Source organism: Trachypithecus francoisi, unplaced genomic scaffold (assembly GCF_009764315.1).
Source record: "Trachypithecus francoisi isolate TF-2019V2 unplaced genomic scaffold, Tfra_2.0 Lachesis_group4, whole genome shotgun sequence".
Classification (NCBI taxonomy): domain Eukaryota; kingdom Metazoa; phylum Chordata; class Mammalia; order Primates; family Cercopithecidae; genus Trachypithecus; species Trachypithecus francoisi.
In genome coordinates this window covers 95,170,868-95,196,121 of record NW_022681469.1, presented here as the reverse complement: position 1 = coordinate 95,196,121, position 25,254 = coordinate 95,170,868, and the positions used below count along the sequence as shown (strand labels likewise).

At 40.1% G+C, this 25,254-nt stretch overlaps 1 protein-coding gene across 2 annotated transcripts in view; it reads left to right on the top strand.

Annotated features, from left to right (window-relative positions):
* IGF2BP3 (insulin like growth factor 2 mRNA binding protein 3) overlaps window positions 1-25,254 on the top strand; it is a 156,908-nt gene that overhangs the window by 109,897 nt on the left and 21,757 nt on the right. For both annotated transcript variants that reach the window (XM_033192407.1, XM_033192406.1), the window contains 7 exons: window positions 835-886; window positions 979-1,042; window positions 11,262-11,543; window positions 15,133-15,267; window positions 16,784-16,906; window positions 18,979-19,114; window positions 20,649-20,774. In XM_033192407.1, the coding sequence (XP_033048298.1) occupies window positions 11,332-11,543; window positions 15,133-15,267; window positions 16,784-16,906; window positions 18,979-19,114; window positions 20,649-20,774 (732 nt within the window). In that variant the 5' untranslated portion in view covers window positions 835-886; window positions 979-1,042; window positions 11,262-11,331. The remainder of the gene's footprint in view (window positions 1-834; window positions 887-978; window positions 1,043-11,261; window positions 11,544-15,132; window positions 15,268-16,783; window positions 16,907-18,978; window positions 19,115-20,648; window positions 20,775-25,254) is intronic.

Genomic DNA, 25,254 nt, shown 5'->3' with positions numbered 1-25,254 from the left:
AACAGCCTCTCCATTTGGATAACATGTGTACTATAATACAGCTACAGGAAAGATGGTGAAAACATAGATAGCTTCAGATTGTACATTTCCCAACCCCGTGTAGACTAAGAAATGTTCGCTTCATTTCATACTTTTGCTGTCTGTGTGTGTATGATGGGCTTTAAATTCGACTCCAGGTAGAGTATGCACTGTGCTGTCTTCATTTTGCTAGCCTGCCTTGAGCAATCTGTTCTGTAAGAAACATTAGAGCTGTAAAGGAAGTCCTTTGGAAAATAACATATTATAGATAAAACTTTAGTTTTTTTCTCTTTTTATTTTATTTTTTAGAGATGGGATCTCACTATGTTGACCAGGCTGGTCTCGAACTCCTGGCCTCAAGCAATGCTCCCATCTTGGCCTCCCAAAGTGCTAGGATTACAGGTGCGAGCCACCACACCCTGTTAAACTTGTTTTTAACTTGGTCCCTTATCTAGTGACTTTGTTTACAAGGAGAAAATATGATGATGTGTTTGTGTATGTGTGAGAAATATATGCTCCTTCTCCTTCAGCCTCAGGAACCAGGCAGCTGTGGCTTTGCATACTTTGCTTAGCCAATGTTACTTCTGGGTTAGCCCTAGGAAATGAGATTAATGTCAGGGATCTAGGAGAGGGCAGAAGAGACAAGTCTGAGTGTGGTATTTGTGGTATCCATCCCTTAGTTCGGCAGTCCAAAGCCCCAGATAATTTTTTGGCTCTTTTCCATCACAATTACTTAGTGATTTTAAGACATATTCCTGCCCTTGATAATAACTTGGGAAACTCAAACTTTTTAATTTTCTCTCCCCCTCCCGATAGGTGCTGGATAGTTTACTAGTCCAGTATGGAGTGGTGGAGAGCTGTGAGCAAGGTACATGTCTTTTGAATTGCTTTCAAATTTGTAAAAGGAAGGAAGTAGAAAGAAAACTAACTTTTATTTTCTTCGTTTTTCTCTTCCTCTAGTGAACACTGACTCGGAAACTGCAGTTGTAAATGTAACCTATTCCAGTAAGGACCAAGCTAGACAGTAAGCAGCTTGAAACTTTTAATCTTTATATAATAACTAAGTTAAGTACAGTAACATATTTTGTGGATTTCTCAATTGATAAGGGCTGGTGGGTGGCAGAGAGAAGCTTTATTTTACAAAGTTTGACCCTTTAATCGTGCCTTTCTTTTTAAGTTTGAATGTCTAATAAGAATCTACATTGGTTAAAGTTATATTACATTTTCAATATATCTTTAATGCCAATAATAGAGTGGTCTAGTATGAAACTAAATCACACCCTATTTGCAGAAACTCTGGGCCTCTGTATTGTTGCCAAATAACATAAAGTCTCTCCCCCTCTCCCAGTCTTGTATGACACATATATTACTGCTATTTTATCTAAAGCTGGTAAGTTGGATCATGTGTTAAACAACAGTGTTAAATGTTAAGTCTTCTTACTCACTGATTACCTGATTACTATTGTCATTTAGGAGCGTGCAGATGTTGGATCAGTGTAATTTGCTCTTAGATTTATGGGAAAAAATATATTCCAGTGCAGTAAACAGGCACTACTTTACAGATGAAACGGTCTCCCCTAGGAAAAGATAATTCTATATCTAATTGAAATGATCTAATAAATTGAGCACTAGAGAGAGAAATAGGGGTCCCACAAATTTATGGCCTTTAATAGATCTGCTCAGAATATGAACATGAAAGAATGGCATACAAAGTGCTCAGTAGCACAGCACTGGGTGTTAGGTGACTATGGAAGCCTGAACTACCTCCAGATACCATACTGGCAGGAGCAGGCTGACTGTCCTCTGTGTCAGAAAGGTGAAAGAAAAGACCACACTGGCTGACTCTGAGCCCTGAAGGGGAAAGGTAAAACGAGCTGCAAGAGTAGGAGCTCATCCAGGTTACTAAAAGCAATACTCACTCGGGAGGGACTATGAAAGGAAAGATAAGACTGAGAAGAAGATGGAAATGTGTATAAGGTAAATGGAACTTTATTGGTAAAATCAATAACACTCACATGGTTCAAAATATAAAAGATTTGAAGATGCACACAGTACAAATCTTCCTCCTAGTATTACTCCCCAACTACCTCATCTCTTGGGAGATAACCATGTGGAAAACAAATGTTACATGTATCTATTCCTGCTTTTACACAAATGATACCATAACATTTGAATGTTTTGTGTATATAAATATATTTTTTATAGTTACATAGTACTTGATTGTACAGATATGGCATGACTTTGATTAATTGCAGTTTGGATATTTAGGTTGTTTCTAGTCTCTTGCAGTTATGAACAATATTGTAGTGAATCTCTTTTTGCGTGTCATGTGTATGCAAGCATGTATCTGTATGATAAATTCCCAGAGGTAGAATTGCACTTTAAATTTTGTTGTAGAGCTTGAGTTAGTTTAAATTCTCTTCAGCGTTGTGGGGGTGTTCATTTCTCCAATTCTCCCCAACACAGGACTTTATCACACTTTCCCAATCTAGTATGTGAAACTGATATATCATGTTAATTTTCACTTTTCCCATAAGTGAGACTGGAGGCTTTTAATATGTTTAAACACATTCTGTTATTTCTTCTGTTTGTATCCTTTGTTCATTTAAAAATTTTTGGCAATTTGCATAAGGTCTCAGACATTATGGAAATTGTGGTATGAGTCATAAAACAAATTGATTTTTCTTTCTCTTCTTTTTTTGACTAATTTTGTTCTTCAGTTGTATCATGTAAGAAGACCAGGAAAATTTTACCTTTTATACCCTCAGTAGAATGAGGGATAAAAGTGAGGGCGTTGAGAAAGTAGAGGCTCCATCGTGTTTTAATTTTTATTTATTTTGAGGCTGGGTTATGAGACTGGCAATTTTTTTTTTTTTTTTGTATTTTTTGTAGACATGGGGTTTCACCACGTTGCCCAGGCTGGTCTTGAACTCCTGGGCTCAAGTGATCTGCCCACCTCAGCCTCCCAAAGTGCTGGGATTACAGGCATGAGCCGCTGCACCTGGCCATGTTTTACTTTACAAAGATTTATATTGAATATTTGGTAGAGCCCAGTCCCTGTTGGAAAATACGGGATAATGTGATAAACCCAAGGATATTTGGAGATTGTCAGAGGCCTGTTGTTGTGGCCTTATTTGAAAACTTAAATTAGCTAAGGGGAAACAAAATGCTTATTTAACAGTTAATTAGTTGAATGGGAGAACATAAGTTGGAGACATAAGCTATATAGCTTTGAAGAGGCATAAGATTTTGGTAAGGATAAAGTAATTGACATTTAGCCTTCCTTCTTTGAAAACAAACAAAGCATTATGACTGCAAGCACAGGAAAGGTAGACTGGCTAGTCGAGGCAGAATTATTGCTGAAAAGAATCCTAACCGTGACAGCAAACTGAATGTAGACACCCTGGTGTTCTCAAAATTCTTTAGCATGGTTGTTAAGAGATAGGTAGGCTTCCGTTGATCCCAAGGAGGAAGGAAGAGGCTGTTAGGAATTGTGTAATTAGTAATTAGGTAACTTAAATAAATTAGGCATTTCGATTAGGGAAGTAGTCTTCATATCCTTTGTTCTAATATTCAGTCAGTTAACACCTATTAAATACTAAATACTGACCAAAAGTTGCCAGTAAGAATATTTGGAGAGGGACTGCCTCATTTTAGTTCCTGGCAGTCAAGTGGCCTTATAGGAATATTGTTCTCATTCCCTCTGCAAGAATTCAAAGATGGAGAGAATTAGAAAGCAATGAGGTATTTAAAAAGTTAACTGATCTAAGGAGTAGAAAACTCAGTTTTGTGTTACAGTGTTACAAAAATTGTTATTAGAGTTTTCTAATAAGCTTTTAAAAGGGATATGGAATATATTTTCATTCTGTGAGGAGAATTAATTTTATTTGAGAAGCATTGGTTGTAGTAGAGAAGTGTAAACTCCAAAGTCAGGTAGCCCTGACTTAGTAACCTCGACTTCTGGGTTTCGGTTTTCTCAGCTACAAAGTGAAGATTAAAGAGAAACAAATATTTGTGCATATATGCATGTATGTATAGTTTAACCCACTGGTTTGGGCTGCTTGGAGCAGTTTGAAGTGGCTTGAGCCTGGGAAAGTCTGGTCCTTCCAGGACTGACTTTGAGGACTTCCAGTGAGCCCTAGAGGCCTGCTCCATGGGCTCCAAACATGATAGCCTGGTGTCATTTCTCCATGCCTTCCTTGGCAGGCCACCCAAAGCTCAATCTTTAGGTAAAAGGGCTAGTTTGATAATTCTCAGTTTTCTCTTTGTAACATCTGTTGCTTGGAAGGCTATGTGACCTTGATGTATTTGTGAAGTGAACTTGGAGGTTGAGTTCAATTCCAGAGCCCAGTTTCTTGGAATAGACTGTGTGCCACCACTGTTCTAGCTGACGTTGGTCAAGTTAGTCTGTCATGGTTCAGCCTCATTTCTAAAATGGGAATAACTATAGTCTTTAGCTAATGAGGCTACTGAGAAAACTAAGATAATGCCTCCAAAACATGTTTCATAATACCTATAAGGTAAGGTAGTCAGAGCTCAAAAGTTAGCAGCTATTAAGTATTTTTCCAACATGTTTGATTGCTGCTGCTGCTCCCCTGTTATTGTTTGGTATACTTCATTTCCAGTGATGGCTGGTCACTGATGCTGAGGAGCCAGGGACCTAGTTTTAACATGGTTGTAGCTGCCTGTTACTTAAAGCTCTATGAATATCATTTAAGAGGAGTCCTCAAATATGGCTATGTCTTTAAGACAGAATTTAACATGGAAATTCCTGCCACCTTGTGGCTAAAATAAATCAAAGGTTAATAGCACACATATTCTAGAAAATATTAATACACGTGTTCATTTTAGGCTTAAGTCTTGAATTATTAAAATAAAAATTTGACAAGTTTAAATTTCAAATTCATTAAATAGTTTCATTAAAAATGGAAGTATGTGTTTAGTGAATGCACCTTTTCTTGCTCCTCAGAGCAAGAGAGGCTCACCTTTTTCCTTCTCTCTTCCAGAGATGTTGAGATAAGACAGTCAAGGACAGACATTACTCATGAGAGGATTTGTCATGTGTGACAAAGAAATAACCCCCTAGAAAATGTGTAGACATTGAGTTCTTACACTTTCTTTTGTTTGGGGTTAATTCTGATGTTTATTTTTGTTAGGGAATAGCAATGTTTATTCATACTTTAAGACTATCATTCTGAGGCAGGAGAATTGCTTGAACCTGGGAGGCGGACGTTGCAGTGAGCCGAGATCACACCATTGCACTCTAGCCTGGGCGACAAGAGCAAAACTCCATCTCGAAAAAAAAGAAAACAAAAAACAAAAAAAAGAAACTATCATTGCAGTTCCTTTGTATCACTGTGAAGATCTGTATAAGGTAAATGTGGTTATGGTTAGAAGTGTTTGAAGCAACTTGGCCAGTGGCTAACGGTAAGAAAATTCCCATTTAAACTTTGACAATTATGTAAATAAAAGACTTATTTTCAGAAAAGAAATAAAGCAGCGAGACAAAGGGATTTTTTGCCATTCAGGGATAACCACTGTTAAATTTGCCATAGTTTTGTAGACTTTGTCCCATGCATTGTAACTTTCAGAATTACAAAGATCATTCTGCAGAGTTTTGTGTGTTTTTCATTCAGTGTATTTATACTGATTCTAATCTCTGCATAGTGTTGGATCCTCACCACAGTTTACCTATCCCATCTTCTGTTGTGCATCATCTAGGGCATTTGCCCATACCGTTTTGTTTTTAGAACCAATTTAGTCATGAAGCCCTACATTTGGGCTTCATCCATATTTATTTCATTAAAGGTCATCCTTAAAATCATATTACCCAGGCTTTCAATAATGATTGCTGAATTGTGTCAACCCCTTATTCTTGGTACAAGGAGATCATTGAATTTATGACTTTTCAATAATGGGTTAAACTTCATTTTGTGAGGACCCTGTATTATATACAGGGTGACATCTGGGAATAAAAAAGAGATTTTTAGACATGGAATTTTATTTATTTTATTTTATTATTTTTTGAGACAGGTTCTCATTCTGTTGCCCAGGCAGACTTGGGAATGCAGTAACACAATCATGGCTCAATGTAGCCTCAACGTCCTGGGCCCAAGCAGTCCTCCCACCACAGCCTCCCAAGTAGCTGGGACTACAGGCATGTGCCACCACACCCACCTAACTTTTTTTTTTTTTTTTTTTTTTTTTAAGAGACGGGGTCTCACTATGTTGCCCGGACTGATCTCAAACTGCTGGGCTCAAGTGATCCTCCCTCCTTGGCCTCCCAGAGTGCTAGAATTAGAGGTGTGAGCTCCTGCATCCAGCCAGGCATGAAATTTGAGAGCTGAAAGGGACCATGAATCTAATCTTTTAATTTTATTAGGGAGATGGCTAATGCCAAACAGGAAAATGACCTTTGGAGGATAACGTGGTTACTTAATGTTCAAGCTGGACTAGAATTGTGGTCTCTAGTCCGTATTCTTTTTTCACTATTCAGATCTGTATGTGTGGACTCTTGGGTACATTTAACTTGTCTGGGTCTCATTTCTTCTCCTTTTTTCTTATTCTTTTTTTTTTTTTGAGACGGAGTCTTGCCCTGTCACCCGGGCTGGAGTGCAGTGGCCGGATCTCAGCTCACTGCAAGCTCTGCCTCCCAGGTTCACGCCATTCTCCTGCCTCAGCCTCCCGAGTAGCTGGGACTACAGGTGCCCACCACCTTGCCTGGCTAGTTTTTTGTATTTTTTAGTAGATACGGGGTTTCACCGTGTTCGCCAGGATGGTCTCGATCTCCTGACCTCGTGATCCGCCCGTCTCGGCCTCCCAAAGTGCTGGGATTACAGGCTTGAGCCACCGCGCCCGGCCTCTTCTCCTTTTTTCTTTCTCTTTCTCCCTCCTCCTCAAGTTGAACTACTTATTGTCTCTATTGAGGCCCATTCAGCTCTAAATTGTGATCTACCCCAATGAATAATTTTTTTTTTTTTTTTTTGGAGACAAAGTCTCATTCCATCACCTAGGCTGGAGTGCAGTGGGGCAGTCTTGGCTCACTGCAACCTCCACCTCCCAGATTCAAGCAATTCTTATGCCTCAGCCTCCCAAGTAGCTGGAAGGCCACCATGCCTGGCTAATTTTTGTACTTTAAGTAGAGACAGAGTTCTGCCATATTGTCCAAGTTGGTCTTGAGCTCCTGACCTCAAGTGATCCACCTACCTTGGTCTCCTGAAGTGTTGGGATTACAGGCATGAGCCACTGCACCTCACCCCAGTAAACTTCTTATCAATACAATTAAATTCTACCAACTGGCAAAATTGCTCAGCACCTTCTCAGCAACCCTTAAAATAGCACCAAGAGCAAAGAGTCAAGTAATCACAGGATCCTGGCCAGGCGCCGTGGCTCACGCCTGTAATCCAAGCACTTTGGGAGGCAGACGCAGGTGGATCACTTGAGGTCAGAAGTTCGAGACCAGCCTGACCAATGTGGTGAAACCCTATCTCTAGTTAAAAAAAAAAAAAAAAAAAAAAAAAATTAGCTGGGTGGTGGTACATACATGTAATCCCAGCTACTTGGGAGGAGGAGGAAGGAGAATTGCTCAAACCAAGGAGGCTGAGGTTGTAGCAGTGAGCCGAGATCGCGTCATTGCACTCCAGCCTGGGCAAAAGAGTGAGACTCTGTCTCAAAAAACAAAACAAAAAAACCCTGAATACATGTGTGTCAAATAATTATGACAGTTCATCTCATGTCTTGCATTTACGGTGGGTTTAGTGAAAATACTAAAAATTTTTTCCCCATGAACTCAGCAGATCACCATATGACATAGCTGAATAATAAACCTTGTGCCCAGAAAGGTTCTAGTAGTTGACTTAAATTCAGTAATTTAGGAGCTGCAGGCATGAGAAAGCCACCATTCTGCAGTTAGGTTCCTCCTGTACCTTTTCAGTTATGTCTGAGTGTGGATGGAGCACTGTGATTTGAGGGTCAGGAACTCTGCTTAGATGGCAGTTAGATAGTAAGATACACACAATAGTGGCTGTCTGCATTCTGCCTGGAACAGCCTTAGTCTTTAGCCATTGGGGCCCAGAAGGCACACTGGGGACTAGAGCCTCAGGCCACCTGACCTCTTCAGTGAGAGATCTTTTCTTTTCCCCACAAGGAAAAATCTTTTTAAAGCAGCACAATAAAAATTAGAAGGTTAGTTTTTGCCAAGTTATAAAGTTGTTTCTTGTGATACATGTGACTATTTAGATGGTTCTAGAATATAGAAGCATCTGGTAACTGACGTGTATACCTTGGTTTTACCCCAGGGAGAATGATATCTATCTGTATATGTCTATCTCAGTCAAGAAGAAAGTTATGTACCATTTTTGTTAACATTAATGACTTAATTTACTAGTTAAAATATACTTACTCTCTTCTGAAGCTGGCAATACGCCATTTGTAATGAAAAAGTCTAGACTACCTTTTATGCCTAGATGTAGTTGATGCCTTCAGTGGGTTCAGGTTTCCTGATTTTTTGAAAGAACCTTCAATGATCTGTTTATTCCCGACTTTAAAAACATTTAAGGCCGGGTGTGGTGGCTCACACCTGTAATCCCAGCACTTTGGGAGGCCCAGGTGGGTGGATCACCTAAGGTCGAGAGTTTGAGACCAGCCTGGCCAACACAGCAAAACTCATCTCTACTAAAAATACAAAAATTAGCTGGGGGTGGTGGCATGTGCCTGTAATCCCAGGTACTCAGGAGGCCGAGGCAGGAGAATTGCTTGAACCCAGGAGGTGGAGGTTGCAGTGAGCCAAGATCACACCACTGCACTCCAGCCTGGGCAACAAGAACAAAAGTCCGTTTCAAAAAAAAAAAGTTAAAGCTGTTTTGAAAGAATCTGTAGTTGGTTGACTCTTCTGCAACTCCAACTTTTTCTAACAAATATACACCATAAATATTAAAATTTATCAGTTGTTGTCTTCCTTTAGAAATAACCACAATATTTTAGGGCCCTTAATCCACATTCCCTTAAGGAAAAAGGGGCAGGAGGAAAGCACAGCATTAGGGGTCTGTCATCAAGGCATTGGCAAAGTAAATGTGGCATGTGCCAGCTGTCACCCTCTGAAGCTTATGAAAAGAATGCCCTCTGACATAGAAATCACATAGAAATATCCCAAGACATGGTATTTAAAAAGAAGCCACAGAGCAATGTACATCACAACCCCAATTATGCTTTTAACGAAGGTACCGAACATGAATACATGTGTTTGTAAACATATAGAAAGGACTGGTCCATTTGTAGAAGTATGGCAGTGAGCAGCAGTTCTGGGAAGGGCCTTGGAGGGTTGGTGATGGTGCCAGAGCAACCACTTGCTACTTTCTGCATGACTGATCTTTTACAATAGAGTTCATTCATGTGCCAGAGAAGGTAGGACAGTGATAGAGGACTGAAGTGAGAAACCGAGAATCATTCTGGGCCAGAGAATGTCAGTGAGCCCTCTGCTTGCCCGGGTCTGCCTTCCAGGTCCTAGCCCTCAATGACCTTTTTGGTGCTAGAACTGTCTCCCACTCCACCCCCGTTTTTCTATTTAAGTCAAGAATTGAGAGTAGATTTGCAAGTAAAGCAGTATATAAGCCGGAAACGACCACACCAAGCAACTAGAAAGAGACCATTTTATGCCTATTTTTCTTTCCCACCTGGGGTAAACTCAGGGCCATTGGAACAGAATCTGAGCAAAGAACCTGTGTGACACTGGGAAATGTGGGGACCTCTTTCTTTTTGTTTTTCATTTTGTTGTGCACTGGGGAGTTAGAAAGGGATGTATTATTAGGTGTATGTTTATGAAATCTGGGCTATATCCTCTCTACTAATTTATTATTTTCTCTTCTCCAAATAGAACACACACAAAAAAAAATGAATACAAAACAAAACAAACCCAGAAAATAGAACACAACAGTTTGGATGAATATACAATAAGTTAAAAGTTTCCAGATATGAGAGAATACATATGTATACTCATATATGCTCACATAAAATTTTTAAATAGGCAGAATTAATCTATGGTGTTAGAAGTCTGCAAGGGGTAGGGGGGCAGTAACTACTAGAAGCAGGTACTGGTGGGGCTTCTGGGGCCCTGGTGTTTTCTAGTTCTGGATCTGGATGAGCGTGTTTACCTTGTGAAAATTCACTGAGATTTATGCTCAAGATTTGGGCACGTTTTCTTGTGTATTAAAATAAAGATCAAGAATGAAAAAGAGGCTGGGTACAGTAGCTCATGCCTGTAATCCCAGCACTTTGGGAGGCCAGTGCGGCAGATCACTTGAGATCAGAGTTCAAAACCAGCCTGGCCAACATGGTGAAACCCCATCTCTGCTAAAAATACAAAAATTAGCCAGGCGTGATGGTGCACGCCTGTAATCCCAGCTACTAAGGAGGCTGAGGCACAAGAATCACTTGAACCCTGGAGGCACAGGTTGCAGTGAGCCAAGATGGCTCCACTAGACTCCAGCCTGTGTGACAGAGCAAGACTCTGTCTCAAAAAAAAAAAAACCAGATGAAAAAGAGAGAAACTCTCCCGAAATAGTGTGGTAGAGTGGGCAGATTAGAAAGTAATTCTCTTTTTTTTGGTTTATTACCACCCCTGCCTCTTTGCCCCAAATCAGATCATAAACCACAAAGTCAGGGACCACTATTTTCTCAGGGACTGGCTCATAATAGGTACTGAGTGTGACTGGTAGAATTTAATACTCAGGATAGTTTGTGAATGGTTTAGAGATATTTGTCCACTGCTTCTTAAAATGGTTTTAAATACTTCACATTTTAGAGGGTGAAGTAAAAAAGGTATATATTTCTAATGTCTCTTTCACTGTGATTTGGAAACATTAGCCAAGGCAAGAAGCCCACTTCTCTCTTGCTGCTTAGCTATTCTAAACTGATAATAACCTTATGGGTTAAACTTAACCAAGAGTTTGACAAAATGTTTTTTGTTTTTCTATTTTTCACTAGTAGATGGCACGTAAGTTCCCTTTGGAAACTTGTGGCCTTTTTCCCCACTGCACCTGTCTCAAAGGAAAATGTGTGCAGGTGGTGGTGGTGCGCGGCGGGGAGGGGGAGGATTATGTGTGTTGCAGGTTTGCTGCTTGTGCTGGGGCTTTACTCAGAAGTTTTTAGCTAGTAATGCTGAGTAGAAGAGATGGGTGCTGCTTTGCTAAAAGATGTATCGTATAGACTGATTCCTTTTCCCAAACCTGCCCCTTTTCAACTTTCAGAGCACTAGACAAACTGAATGGATTTCAGTTAGAGAATTTCACCTTGAAAGTAGCCTATATCCCTGATGAAATGGCCGCCCAGCAAAACCCCTTGCAACAGCCCCGAGGTCGCCGGGGGCTTGGGCACAGGGGCTCCTCAAGGCAGGGGTCTCCAGGATCTGTGTCCAAGCAGAAACCATGTGATTTGCCTCTGCGCCTGCTGGTTCCCACCCAATTTGTTGGAGCCATCATAGGCAAAGAAGGTGCCACCATTCGGAACATCACCAAACAGACCCAGTCTAAGTGAGTATGCTGAGTGTACGGTGGGTGTTCAGGAGAATTCCCCTTGGAATCTTAGCAGTGTGTCGTTCTGGTACTTGGTGCCTTTCTGAACGCAGCCATGAGGCCTCCTTCTACAGTACTTGGGAAATGTGTAAAAATCTTGCAGTATCTTGGTGTTCATTTCATATAAATCTGGAGCTAATCCTCAGTCTCAAATGGAACCTCAGATTTTCACACATGAATGGAAAACAAATGATACCTAATCCTCTTCTGGTTGGGGAGGCGCTGGAAGACAGGCAGCTTCTAGGTTGTTCTCTGTCCCACCCCTTACCCCGCACCTCCCCTCATTGCTTTTAGAAGTAGTTTTCTGGGTCCAATCCGTTTTATTTGTGGCCTCAATACAGAGATGATTTTTCAGTCTTGCCTTACTCGAATCGCTCATCTTATTTGTCCAAATTTTTCCTGTGATTAAGCCATGTGATTAGAATGGCTTTTTCTTCTGGATATTTTTTGATGTTTTTAATTGGTGGGCTTTAAGGGATTGGAAGATTCCCATCCAAATGTTGGAGCTAATTATCATGAGCAGAAAGCAGGAACTATTTGTTTTTATTTACTACTGTAGCCCCAGGGCCAAGGCCAGGGCCTTGCTGCATAGAAGGATCTTCTATTTGTCAAATGACTAAAATGACTACATGTGAATTATGCTTGAAGCCCTTCACGTGTATCTAAGATACTTCTCAGTCCTCATGCATTATATGTTAGTTGTTTTGCTTTAGAAACCATGCTGTTGTACAGTATGTGGATATTTTTTGACCCAGAGAAGCTTGGTGACAAGCTCTGCCCCCCACACCTAGCTCCGTAACGTGCTACAGGGCACATCTCTGGGCCTGTTACTACCGTTTTTCCTGAAGAACCTGTGAATGTGCTGGGAAGAAGAGGTTGTATCCAAAAATACCATCCCGCAAGCCTTGGGCCAGCTACAGAAATGACAAGATTATTTTGCCTTTTAAATTTAGAAAGGAGAATGATTTTTTTTTAATGTGATCCGACGAAATAAGCTTAATCTTTCCCTAAAAGTTAGAACTACACCGCTGTGTATACTTTGTGTTTGTTCCAGCAGGCCTAAGAGTGCATGCATATTCATCATAGGCACCATGCCTGCATTGGACTAGCTGACCCATTTCTCATGCAGAACCAAAAAGAACTGTACTAAGTGGTGGTCTATACCCACCTGCTCCCTCCAGTGACATCTGATCCTGCCTTCCCCTGCTTTGAAGCAGGAGATGTTGGGTGCTGGTTACCTGAATGCAAAATTAATGGCCCTGACCTCATCATGTAGGAGTGGGAAAGACAATTGGACCATAACCTAGTCAGTCGGCTTGGCTTTTATCTTAAAATTTAAGGGCTTCTTGCTTCTCTTGATCCACCGTTACCTGCAGATATTCATTATATGGCTTCCCTTCCTTGTCATGTAGCAGATTAGAATTGTTCCTTTTCGAGCTATTCATTTCTCTGTCAGATGAAAGAGCTGTGACTTAAATTGAACTGTTTGTTTTATTTAGGGCAGGAAAATGGGGATGGGGAAGGGAAGCAATCTTTGTTATATCCGATGATTCATTTGCAGAGCTCTGCCAGTGGATTTAATTAATTCTTGACATTGAAATTAGTCATTATCAGAACCTCTGTTTCTGGAATGGTCTCAGAGGGCCACTTTAATCTCCAAAGCCACATTCCCTTCTCTCAGGGGATCGGAGTTTAGTAATCCAGGCACAGTGAAAGGGTGGAAATAAACTGCAAAGAGGGATGCTAATGTGTTACTGGAAGACACGCATCACTGAAAGTGACTGGGGATTGAAACAGCAGCTGGGAAGAAGACTCCTAAGATTGGGGCTGTTACCTAAGACACTGTTTTTTTATTAGTTATTTTTAGGTAGCCCTTAATTTGTTTCATGCCCTGATTTTTAATTTTCTTTTACTCTTGAGGTAAATCTTTAGATTTCAACCAAACGTTTAGGAAAATGAAAGCCAAACCTTGATTTTATTGGCATGATCAAGTGGTCACTCTCACGGCCATGAGTTATTTAGGTCTTTCTAAGTGTTTGAGTGGCCAGAGGAACTCAACAAATACTTAATTTTCCCAAAAACACACATTTTTGAGTAGCTGATTTTCTTTCTTGTACTTTTGAAATAACGGCAGACTTATATTTAATTCAAAACATAAATATGTAAATTAAAAAGTTACCATTCGTCTCACCCGGGTAGCCACTGGTAAGTTGGGGATGTATCTCTATAGGATTTGTTGCCTGTATCTACTAACATGTATGACTTTAAAAAAGAAATCATGTCATGATATGAATTGCATTATTTCACTTAAGGACTTTTTACTATGTTGGTACCTGTAGTTTTACCACATTTTCAAAAACATCTGTATGATATGAATATACTGTTACTTAACCATCTCTTCCTACATTTAACCATCTCTTCCTGCAATTAGATAATTCTAACTTTCTATCTGTCAGAAACGGAACCTTCCCATGCCAGTGGTTCTCAACCATAAATGATCATCTCACTGCCCCAACCCCCATGGACATTTGGCAATGTCTGGAGACATTTTTGGCTGTTAGAGTTGAGAGAGCGGCGTGCTACTGGCATCTAGTAGGTAGAGGCCAGGGATGTTAGTAAATTTCCTACAATGCAGAAGACACCTCACCCACAGCAAAGAATCTGGCCCAAAAAGTCATTAGTGCCAAGGGTAAGAAACATCGCTCTTGGCCCACGTATGAGACTATATCTGTAGATGTTACTAGGAGTAGATGTTACAGGAAGTACAGTTCTTGAGTCACAAGGTGCTCAGTATTTTGCTGAACCAGTTTGCTCTGTACTCCTGGCAAAAGTGTTGAGTGTGCCCTGTTACCCATCATCTTGCACATATTTAATTTTTTCTATCTCAATTTTTGTAAGTCTAGAAGAAAATGACATTCTTTTAACTGGCAGACGTATAATTACTAGTGAAATTAAAACATCATTTTGAGTTTATCGACCACTTGCTTTTCTTGAAGTAGAATTGTCATCTGTCCAGGTTCCATTCCTATCACTGTTCGTTGCAGACTTTCCTCTATAAAGGAGACAAAATGTGGGAAGAACCTTGTAAAGGGGGAAGCAGATTGGTGAAATCTGCTCATCCAATGAATGAAGAGTGATATACTGTGCAGAATAAGCAGTTCAACTTGGCTTGTGGGATTCCAGCTCCTCTCTTGGCATGCCCTCCAGTTCCTATTTGTTTTAGAGCAGATTGAATCCAGGCTCTTTGTCATGAGACATTTGTTCTGTGGCATCTGAAAGGAAGCTGTAAGCACAAACAGCTTGGGTAGAATGAAAAGATGTCCCTGCTTGGTTGGATTGAGGAAAGAGAAAGGGGAGTGTTCCTAGAATTAAAACTTGCCTCCTAAGGCATTGATGTTGACAGCTTATTGAAAGTTTATGCTCTTGAGGGAAGTGAGTCATCTGCTTTGCCCTGAAGCCCTATGACTTTGCAGTTGATAATTACAGACTCCACTGTGAATACACGCTTACTGCTCTGGTTTTCCTCCCTGCTTGCACCCACTATCAGAATCGATGTCCACCGTAAAGAAAATGCAGGGGCTGCTGAGAAGTCAATTACCATCCTCTCTACACCTGAAGGCACCTCTGCGGCTTGTAAGTCTATTCTGGAGATTATGCATAAGGAAGCTCAAGATATAAAATTGTGAGTAAAGAAAATTGTCCTGTGAAAGAGGTTGATATTTGTGCTGTTGTATTTTTGATATCTCTGACACAATTCTTGGGAATTGCCAACAAACAGGGAAATGATACCTGATGAGCTACAGTGGCTGGCACTGTTGGTTTGGTTGTGAAGTGTATGTCTTTTAATATTTAAATATGTTCATTCACATTTGAACATAGGTGAGTGGTGATAACGGGGAGAAGTGCAGCTATAGAAGAAGGCAGCTTGGGGAACCTAGGACCAGGAAATATCCTGGATTAACCCAAGACAAGAGCCCCAAATCTTGACTCATCCTTTACTCAGAGCTCACTGGAGCTCTGTCCTTGTCCTCTGCCTGGCCCCACCTTGGAGCAGCAGGGAGTGTGGAGGTGGGAAGTGCCTAAGTGTCTTCTAAGGCAAACTGGAGATTTATCTGGGTAATGGAGGCAGGAACGCTAAATATTTCTTCCACAGGAACTTTGAGTGAAGGTTGGGTTCTGTGCCACATTTAGCGTACAGAACAGCGCTGCACTGAAAGCAGAATCCAGAGTAAGGCACTAGAGTTAGTGTGGGGACCTCATCACCAACCTTAACCTGTAGAGAACTTTAAATATGTTTTAGTAATATTATATGTGGGTGCCATATTATAAGAATGTAATTATTAAAGTAAAAAATTTTTAAAAGAATTATTTTAGTATACAGAAAAATAAGCCGGGTGCAGTGGCTCATGCCTGTAATCCCAGCACTTTGGGAGGCCGAGGTGGGCGGATCATGAGGTCAAGAGATCAAGACCATCCTGGCCAACATGGTGAAACCCTGTCTCTACTAAAAATACAAGAATTAGCTGGCATGGTGGCATGCACCTGTAATCCCAGCCACTTGGGAGGTGGAGGCAGGAGAATGGCTTGAACCCGGGAGGTGGAGGTTGCAGTGAGCAGAGATCGTGCCACTGCACTCCAGCCTGGCGCCAGAGGGAGACTCTGTCTCAAAAAAAAAAAGAAAAAGAAAAAGGAAAAGCCGCAATGACATTTTAAACAGTTATATATATATGACTGGGAAATTCAGAAAGCTACAAAATGAAAAATGAAAGCTCCCCTTCCTGTTCTTACGCCCTTCCCCCAAAGTGTAACCACTGTTGTTTCTTCTGTTTCCTTATATAAATTATGCACATATCTCCAGGTGTATATTTGTACTGGATGGTACTGTTTTCTATTTGTATGTTGTGTTTTGGTAGTAGGGGTTTAGGAATGTGGTTTTGAGTAAGAGACTCCATCACTGAAGATATTTCCCGAATTGAATAAAAGAAAAACTGTTTTAGAAGTTAACTTCTGTACTTTTTCTCCCCTTCTATTCATGCATTGCTAGAATGCTGGCCAATTGTCAGCAAGTTTTAAGCTGTACCTAACACAGTGCTTCCCAGATGGTAGGTGGGAAGTAAATGTTTAATGAGTGAATATTGTCTTTTTACCCAAGAATAGGTTTACTTACTCTAATTTTATGACCACTTTTCTATTTACAGCACAGAAGAGATCCCCTTGAAGATTTTAGCTCATAATAACTTTGTTGGCCGTCTTATTGGTAAAGAAGGAAGAAACCTTAAAAAAATTGAGCAGGACACAGACACTAAAATCACGATATCTCCGTGAGTGCTCCTTTGCTTTTGAATAAGAAAACTTTCAAACACTCTAAGCTGCATGTTGTGTATTCAGCTTCAGCTGCTTCAGCTAGCCTGTGCTGCTGTACTTACACATGGTTTCTCAAATACAGCCTGCTGCCTGTTAGGTTTCTGACCTGTATTGAAAGCATTATCTGCTTCTGGCAGAAGGAACCAAATGCTTTACATTCATATTTTCTAAATGCAGTCTTAACTATGTTTTATGACGTTTATTCCTAAAGTTGGAATATATAACCCAGTTTATTATCCATTGTCATGTAACGCATTATCCCAACATTTGACAGCTTAAAACAATGAGAACATTAACTGCTCAGCTAGTTTTTGTAGGTTAGGAATGCAGGAGCAGCTTAGCTGGATGGTTCTGGCTTGGGGTCTCACGATGCTGCTGACAGGTTGATGCTGGCTCTTGACAGAAAGCCTCAATTCCTCCCACATGGGCTTCTCCACAGAGCTGCTTGAGTGTTCTCAAGACATGGGAGTTGTCAAGATGGAAACTGCAATGTCTTTTATGACATAGCCTCAGAAGTTATACTTTACCAGTTTTCTAATGTTGTTTACACAAGTCAGCCCTATTCGGTATATATGTGTGGGACTACAGATAACTGGGTGGCGGGGAGTCACCATGGAGGCAGGCTACCACACCTAGAATCTGTGGATGCTCTGAAATTACATGGAAAGGTTCTTCTTTTTCTGAGGGTGGCCATTCTTAGTTTCAATCAGAGTATTCAAAAAGGTGGGAAAAAATGGATGAACTGAAGAAGAATGGTAGGGGAAAGACTGCACAGTGTTTGTGTACAAGGAGTTTTCAAAGAAGGTAGCAAGGAAGCAGGAAACTTCTGTTTGGTTATAAATAAAGGGGAAAAAAAGTGGTAAATACAGTAAGTAATACTACTTTGTTTTAAATTTACCCCTAGAAAGGGGAGAGTTTTAAAAGCAAAAAATCTTAAAAGTTATTATAGAAGCAGCTATTTTTAAAACTGTAATACAAAATGCTTGGTAGGTCCAGGTTGAGACTGAATTAGAATTATAGACTTCTTTTTAAAGTAGTCTAAGAGAAATAGTCTTCATTATATAAATGTTTACATTTTTAGCAGGTTTGAGGAAAATGTTAAGGAATAACTTCGCATTCATCTGGCTCAAGGTTAGCCTGTGACATTTCACTAGTAGTGAAAATGAGAACTTCCAGAAGATGCAGGAGATTTGTACCAATAATCCGTATCCTCTCAATTTATGTACTTCGTTCTGTTTTCCATGGCGCATATCTCCCATTGCTCTTCCTCTCAAGGCTGTTGACCAGCATAGGCTTAGGTGTTTTCAGGTATGATTTTCAGTGGCTTTTGGAGGTTCAGCAGGACCTAGGTCCCGCAGGGAGTTTCTGAATATTCCTGCCGCTATCTAACGTTTTTGTTGTCTAAATGGCCATGAGTGAATTTTAAATTTTAGTCAAGATGGATTGATATTCCTCCAGCCTACTTCAATCTAAATTCTAAAACAACTGGTAAAAACTAAGTTTAGACATGTGAATTCTGGCTTGTGTTTTTGGAATATTTCCATGGTTTTTCCTTGCTTGGTGACCCAGAAAATGCAATTGCACGAGAATGCCAATTATGCCTAGAATTGGTTAGTGCAGACTAGGAACATACTTATGAAAGGTTATGTACTTAGGGTATTTGGTTTCCTCAAAAACTATACATCTGTTCAGTCATTTCTCAGTTCACTGTTAAATTGTGAAAATGGTTCAACTATGAGCGGTTGAAAAGTAAGCTGTGTTTTTAAAACATGGACTTGAATGAACTCTATGTACCCAGTCATCTTTACTTGAGAAGATGGGAGGGCAAGTATTTTCTTCTCTCTTGCAGCTTTACAGTTTTGGATTTATGTCTTTTGGGGCTTACTCATTTCCCATCATGTTTTACCCCACCCACTTTTAAATATTACCAGGCTCCACAGTTTGTTTTTAATTGCCATCTGTGGCTGAATTATTAACTGTCTTCCTCCAATTTTCATTCTTTTTCTTTCCCTTCTTTTTCATTCTGCAGATTGCAGGAATTGACGCTGTATAATCCAGAACGCACCATTACAGTTAAAGGCAATGTTGAGACATGTGCCAAAGCTGAGGAAGAGATCATGAAGAAAATCAGGGAGTCTTATGAAAATGATATTGCTTCTATGAATGTTAGTTTTGTTATGAAGGGCATGTCTTTATTTTAACAAATAGTTAAAACAATGTTTTTAACTGCATTAATATTGAATTATTTTGTGGCATTATCATTAGAAGTAGTTCTAGTTGATTTTTAGCACCTCAGCAAGTACCCTGAGATAGTATAGGGAAGATACTGGCTGTGACATTAAGCTTTGCTGTCTCTGTGACTTTAGCAAATTATTTAGTCTTTGAGCCTTAGCTTCCTTCTCTCTGAAGTAAGGCTAGTATCTACCTACAAAGGTTAATACAGTACCTCTCTTACAATGTTAATTTGAGAGAGTTTAATATAGGAGAAATGTTACATGAACTGTATTTGAATCACAACTGAACCATTTATGAGCTGCAACTCTGTTCTCTTAGATGGTTTACTCAGTCTCTCTGAGCCCGGGTTTACTCATCTGTAAAATGGGACTACTGCCTACCTTGCATGCTTATTAGGATTACAATAGATATAATGCATATAAAAGTTAATGTTAAGATTACAGGTTTAAAACTTACTTGGTTACCCAAATAAACCTTGGAGATACAAGAATTTCAATTGATAAAACAATCTGTGTAGTGCGTCTGAGGCTATTAAAGCAAATTGCTGACATTCCTTAATCAGTGAAATGGTGCTGAAAATGGAACACTTCAAAAGCCTGTCCTAAATTTTAAAGTAAATTATTTTAAAAAGTAATTTGTTTTTCAATTGGGCCAGTCATCTGAAACACAAAACCTGAGACGAGGGAAATATGAAAATACTGCGTTTGTGAGAAGAGCCTAGAATGCTCGCCATTTTACACCCCACGTGACTTCCTGCCAACCTCCTTCAATTCTCACTGCTTGGCTCCAAATGTTCTGGAATCCGCTGGGATTAAATCTAACCCCCTTAGGCCTTTTAAAAAGATTTTCAAGTACACTCAAATCTCCCACCCTCTGTATTACATCCTCAACCCTTAAAAAATTAAACAAATTAAAATCCCCTTTAAGGCTCCTATATGCATTCCAATGATATGTTTACTTGCAGTAGTTACATGGGGATGGGTCCTGATTTCCAGAGGGCTCAACTTAGAGGCCTCTAGACCCATGGTTGCTAAGTTTTACCCAACGAGTAAAGATCTCTTAATAGCTGGTTTGCTTTTCAATGAACCAATCTTACTTGATTACCTCTTCAACTCTGATACATGACTTTTAGTCTATATTTAGTTTGCCCACAGCATGCAGAATACAGTTGTGTCTAAGCCCTGTACTCATAAGGGAAAGGAAAGCTGCCCTTGAGATATCTTAATGCAGCTGTGGACCAAGGAGGGGCAAACCAGCACACAGATTTTAAAATACCAAGGGATATAAACAGATGTAAACGATGTACTCAAGTAAAGTCCCATGGAAAATCTGCTTTAAGTTTGAGTTATGCAATGATTTCTTTATTAGATAAGAGATCAACAGTTTGCATACTGTCACTTAAAAATGCTAACTTTCCCTTGATTCTTTTAATTGTCAAATTAAGGGGCCTTTTTACTGTTGCAGCTTCAAGCACATTTAATTCCTGGATTAAATCTGAACGCCTTGGGTCTGTTCCCACCCACTTCAGGGATGCCACCTCCCACCTCAGGGCCCCCTTCAGCCATGACTCCTCCCTACCCGCAGTTTGAGGTAAGATAACTGGCCTTGGCTTTCTTTGTGATTGCGCAAAATCTTAATGTAAACCTAGACCCCGTGTGATCATCTGTTTAGAGCCAACATACGCTCTCCAGTTCTTGCTAATGGAGCCTTTTTATTTGGCCCTTTGTGGAGTAGACATGGGATTATTTTGAAGCTTTTGGATAGTAGGGTTGTCAACGTGTTTTCAAATATCACAGGAAAAGTTTGGGACTTTGAGGTGGCAGGGGAAGAAACTTAGTAATTGTTTTTATTTTAATTTTTTTTTCTTTTTTCTTTTTTTTTTTCTAAGTTCTGGGATACATGTGCAGAATGTGCAGGTTTGTTACGTAGGTATACATGTGCTATGGTGGTGGTTTAAAATTTTTTTGAGACAGAGTCTCACTCTTTTGCCCAGGCTAGAATGCAGTGGTACAATCTTGACTAACTGCAATCTTCACCTCCTGGGTTCAAACAATTCTCATGCCTCAGCCTCCTGAGTAACTGGAATTACAGGTGTGTGCCACACCACACCTGGCTACTTTTTTTGTATTTTTAGTAGAGACAGGTTTCACCATGCTGTTCAGGCTGATCTCAAACTCCTGGCCTCCAGTGGTCTGCCTGCCTTGGCCTCTCAAAGTGCTGGGGTTACAGGCATGAGCTACCACGTGGCCAGTAATTATTAAATACTAAAGGAAAAGATTTTTTAAAGGCTTCTTTCGTCTTTGTCACCTGGAAGTCAATGGCTTTGCAAGGTCAGGAGTGACTGTGTGTGTTTTCCATGTTGAGTGTTTGCACTTTTTTAAACCAATGAGATAAGATAGTTTTGTGCACAATTATATTGTTTGTGCGTGTGCATATGTTAAACAGCTCTTTATTTTGTAAAGAGGTATGTTATATAAGAAATAAATGGGGAGGCTGAGGCAGGAGAATGGTGGGAACCCGGGAGGCGGAGCTCGCAGTGAGCTAAGATCCGGCCACCGCACTCCAGCCTGGGTGACAGAGCCAGACTCCGTCTCAAAAAAAAAAAAAAAAGAAAGAAATCTTAGGCCAGGTGCCATGGCTCACACCTGTGAATCCCAGCACTTTAAGAGGCCGAGGCAGGAGGATCACCCAAGGTCAGGAGTTCAAGACCAGCCTGGCCAACATGATGAAACCCCATCTCTACTAAAAATACAAAAAATTAGCCGGAGTGGTGGCAGGTGCCTGTAATCCCAGCTACTTGGGAGGCTGAGGCAGGAGAATTGCTTGAACCCAGGAGGCAGAGGTTGCAGTGAGCCGAGATTACGACATTGCACTCCAGCCTGGGCGACACAGCGAAACTCCATCTGGAAAAAATAAGAAGAAGAAACCTTTTATACTTGCTTTTTAAGAATAGCAGTTTCCTTGAGGTCAGAAATAGGAGACTAGTGATGGTATGAAAATAATCGCAGCATAGCAGACAGCTGGTAGAATAAATTATTTTGAAAGTAGTTAATAATTCAGTTGCATTATCCATGATAATTGGAGGTATTCATGTGACATTCTTGGATCTTCCTTCATGAGTTTGTTTTTACATCTCTCCCTTTTTGTTTGGCTCTCTTATTTAATATTAATATTTTGAGTGATACCTCTTAAACCAATTTAGGAGAATGTCTAGGTGGAACAGGTTGGAGATTCCATTGTATCACTACCTAGAATAACTATGTAGAGTAAAATGACATTGAAATTGTACAGAAAATACAGATGACTCAGATTGTGCCCCTTTTATCCCTTTAAAAATGAAAATTTCCTTTTCCCGTCCTTGAACCCACCAAACTGATAGGGGTTCTAAGCAGTTGCCCTCTTGCCGTGTTTGTTTCTGCCTTTACTGTCAGCAGCATCTTGTCCTTCCTGCAATTCACCTGCCATTTCTAGTATGTTTTGGCCTGGAAATCATGTAACAGACAGAGGGATAGCCATCAAAATATCAGCTACAAGTGAAGTGTGCACAGATTCATTACACGTCCCCTGAAGTGGCTGGCATGTTTGTACCTTGATGCTAAAAGGGACTGGTGGAAAGAACCCTAAAGTCAGAGCCCAGGTCTGGCCCACTGCCTCTGACACAATTTTGTGTCACTGAAGGTCAGACTTCTTGGCTCTGGATTTGTTTTCTCACCTGTGTAATGAAAAAAAAAAACTGAACTAGAAGCTTTGTGTCTAAAGACTTTAAGTCACACATTTCTGGTTTCTATAGAATTAAATAATATGAATGGTTTAAGGAGGAATAGGGGAGTATGAGCCTAAAATAGGAATCTGAGAGTACATCTAGAGACTTAACTTTGAACACGTCCACTAATTTATGTGTGTTATAGGATTGGTTTAGGGCAGGTGTGTCCCCAGCACTTCTGTGTAAAATGACACTTACTAAAAGGTACAATGAGCTGATCATGTGAAGTACCTCTGCTAGGAAAGCTCGTATCTAACCCACATTTCTGCTCGTTCCCCTAAATTAGCTTTCTCTCTGGGTGGGTTGCTTAACCTCTCTGTTCCTTTCATTCCCAGTTTGTAAATTGAGGTGTCCCTTTAACTCTTTTTCTCTCCATACTGATGACACGTTCCAATCAACAAAGCTTTTCACATTACAAGTGGTCACAGAATAGAACATTCTTGGACATCAGTCTTTTACACTTACATGGATGCTTCAGTAGCCAAAATTCCTAAAGTGAACTTGTAGGTGACTATTTTTAAAATATTTAGGTAAGACTGCATATTCTCTGGAATTGTCATTTTTCTGATACAGTTCTGTGTATCAGGTTCCTAAGTTAGAAAAATTAAGAATGCTTTGAGAGAAGTGAGATCATACTAAGAATTTGTATTTCTCAAGCACTTCTACAGTCTTAAATGTCTTTCTCAAGCACTTCTACAGTCTTAAATGTCTGAATGACTTAAATCAGTGGCAGTTTTGTTTTAAGAATGGGAGGAGGAGGTCAGTGATGTTTACTTAATGGAAGTTGAGCCAAGAGTAAATGTAAGGAAGATGTTACTGGAATAGGTCATCTTGCTTCTCCTGAGTCATTAAGCTAAATCAAATAGGTGCAATTAGAAGAAGCAAATGAGAACAGAAGTTGCAGAAGCTGCCAACAGTGAAAACACTGCAACAGGGCAAGAGCTGCAAACAGGTAACAGTCTGGTGGTTTCAAGGACAGGCAAAGGAAATTCGCATTCTTAAAGGAATACAATATGGACAGTCTTAGCAATCTGTGTTCTTTGCAGAATTCCAGTGGATATTTTATTCTACATGTATTCCAGGCAGTGATACAGTGGAATCCTCAAATTTATAACTGAATGTTTTCCTAAATCATTTACCCAAATCATGTATTTCCCTAAACCATATATTACTGTTTTTATTTCTTATTTTACATTCATTGGCAATCTGTAAAGTTCAGCATTAATTATTCCCTGCCTTAAGGGGAAAGAAATGTTTTTCCTATAATTAAATTATAATTACCCCAGACAATTTGAATTAAAATCCCCAGGGGTGAGGCATAGGTATCAATTTCGAAAGCTCCCTAGGTGACTCCAATGTGTAGCCAAGGCTAACAACAACTGTTTAATTAGTTAAGAACCTGTGGCCCACTTAAATAAATAAAAATCTCAGTGGGAGCAAGTGGAAGCTCAGAAATGTATAGTTTTATAAAAGTCATCAGGAGTATTTTGCTACCCATTTATTGTCAAGAACTGTTCTTTTCAAGAGATGGGGTCTCACTATGTTGCCCAGGCTGGACTTGAACTCCTGGGTGCAAGTGATCCTCCCACCTCTGACTCCCAAGTAGCTGGGACTACAGGCACACTCCATCATGCCTAGCTAAGAACTACTGTTCTACAAAGAATGTTTACTAGTCTTTGGAGGGGCGTTTCAATGTTGGAAAGAACATTTTCTATCAGTACCAATTGCAAGGGAGAAAAAGTTTAGGATAAGCACAAATACATGCTAGTTGTGCATATCCCTTTTTCTACCTTGTTCTATGCTTTAAAGAGTGAAAAAAACTCACCTTTCTCTCTGGACCACCTGCCATCCCAACTCGTAGGAAATATCATGCCAAAAACCTCTGTGGGATGTTGCCATATATCTGTTTTTACCCTTCTAACTCTATTTTGGCATACGACATGTATCAGGATTAGGTTTGGGTATGGATTGTTACAAGAAAAAAAATGGCTTAGATTAGTTTTCCTTTTTCATGACAACAGTTCAAGGGTAGACAATCCAAGACTGGAAGTGGTTCCACCATATCCTTCAGGACTGGTGCTTCTATCTGCCTTGTGTGCCATTCCCTGGCCCAGGATAACTGCTCAAGCTCCAACTATTGGGTCTGTTTCTAGCCAACAAGAAGGATAAAGGATGGCTGGGTGTGGTGACAGACACCTGTAGTCCCAGCTACTGGGGAGGCTGAGGTGGGAGGATTGCTTGAGCGCAGGAATTTGAGTCTAGCCTGGTGAGACCTCATTTCAAACTGAAAGATAAAAGATCAAAATT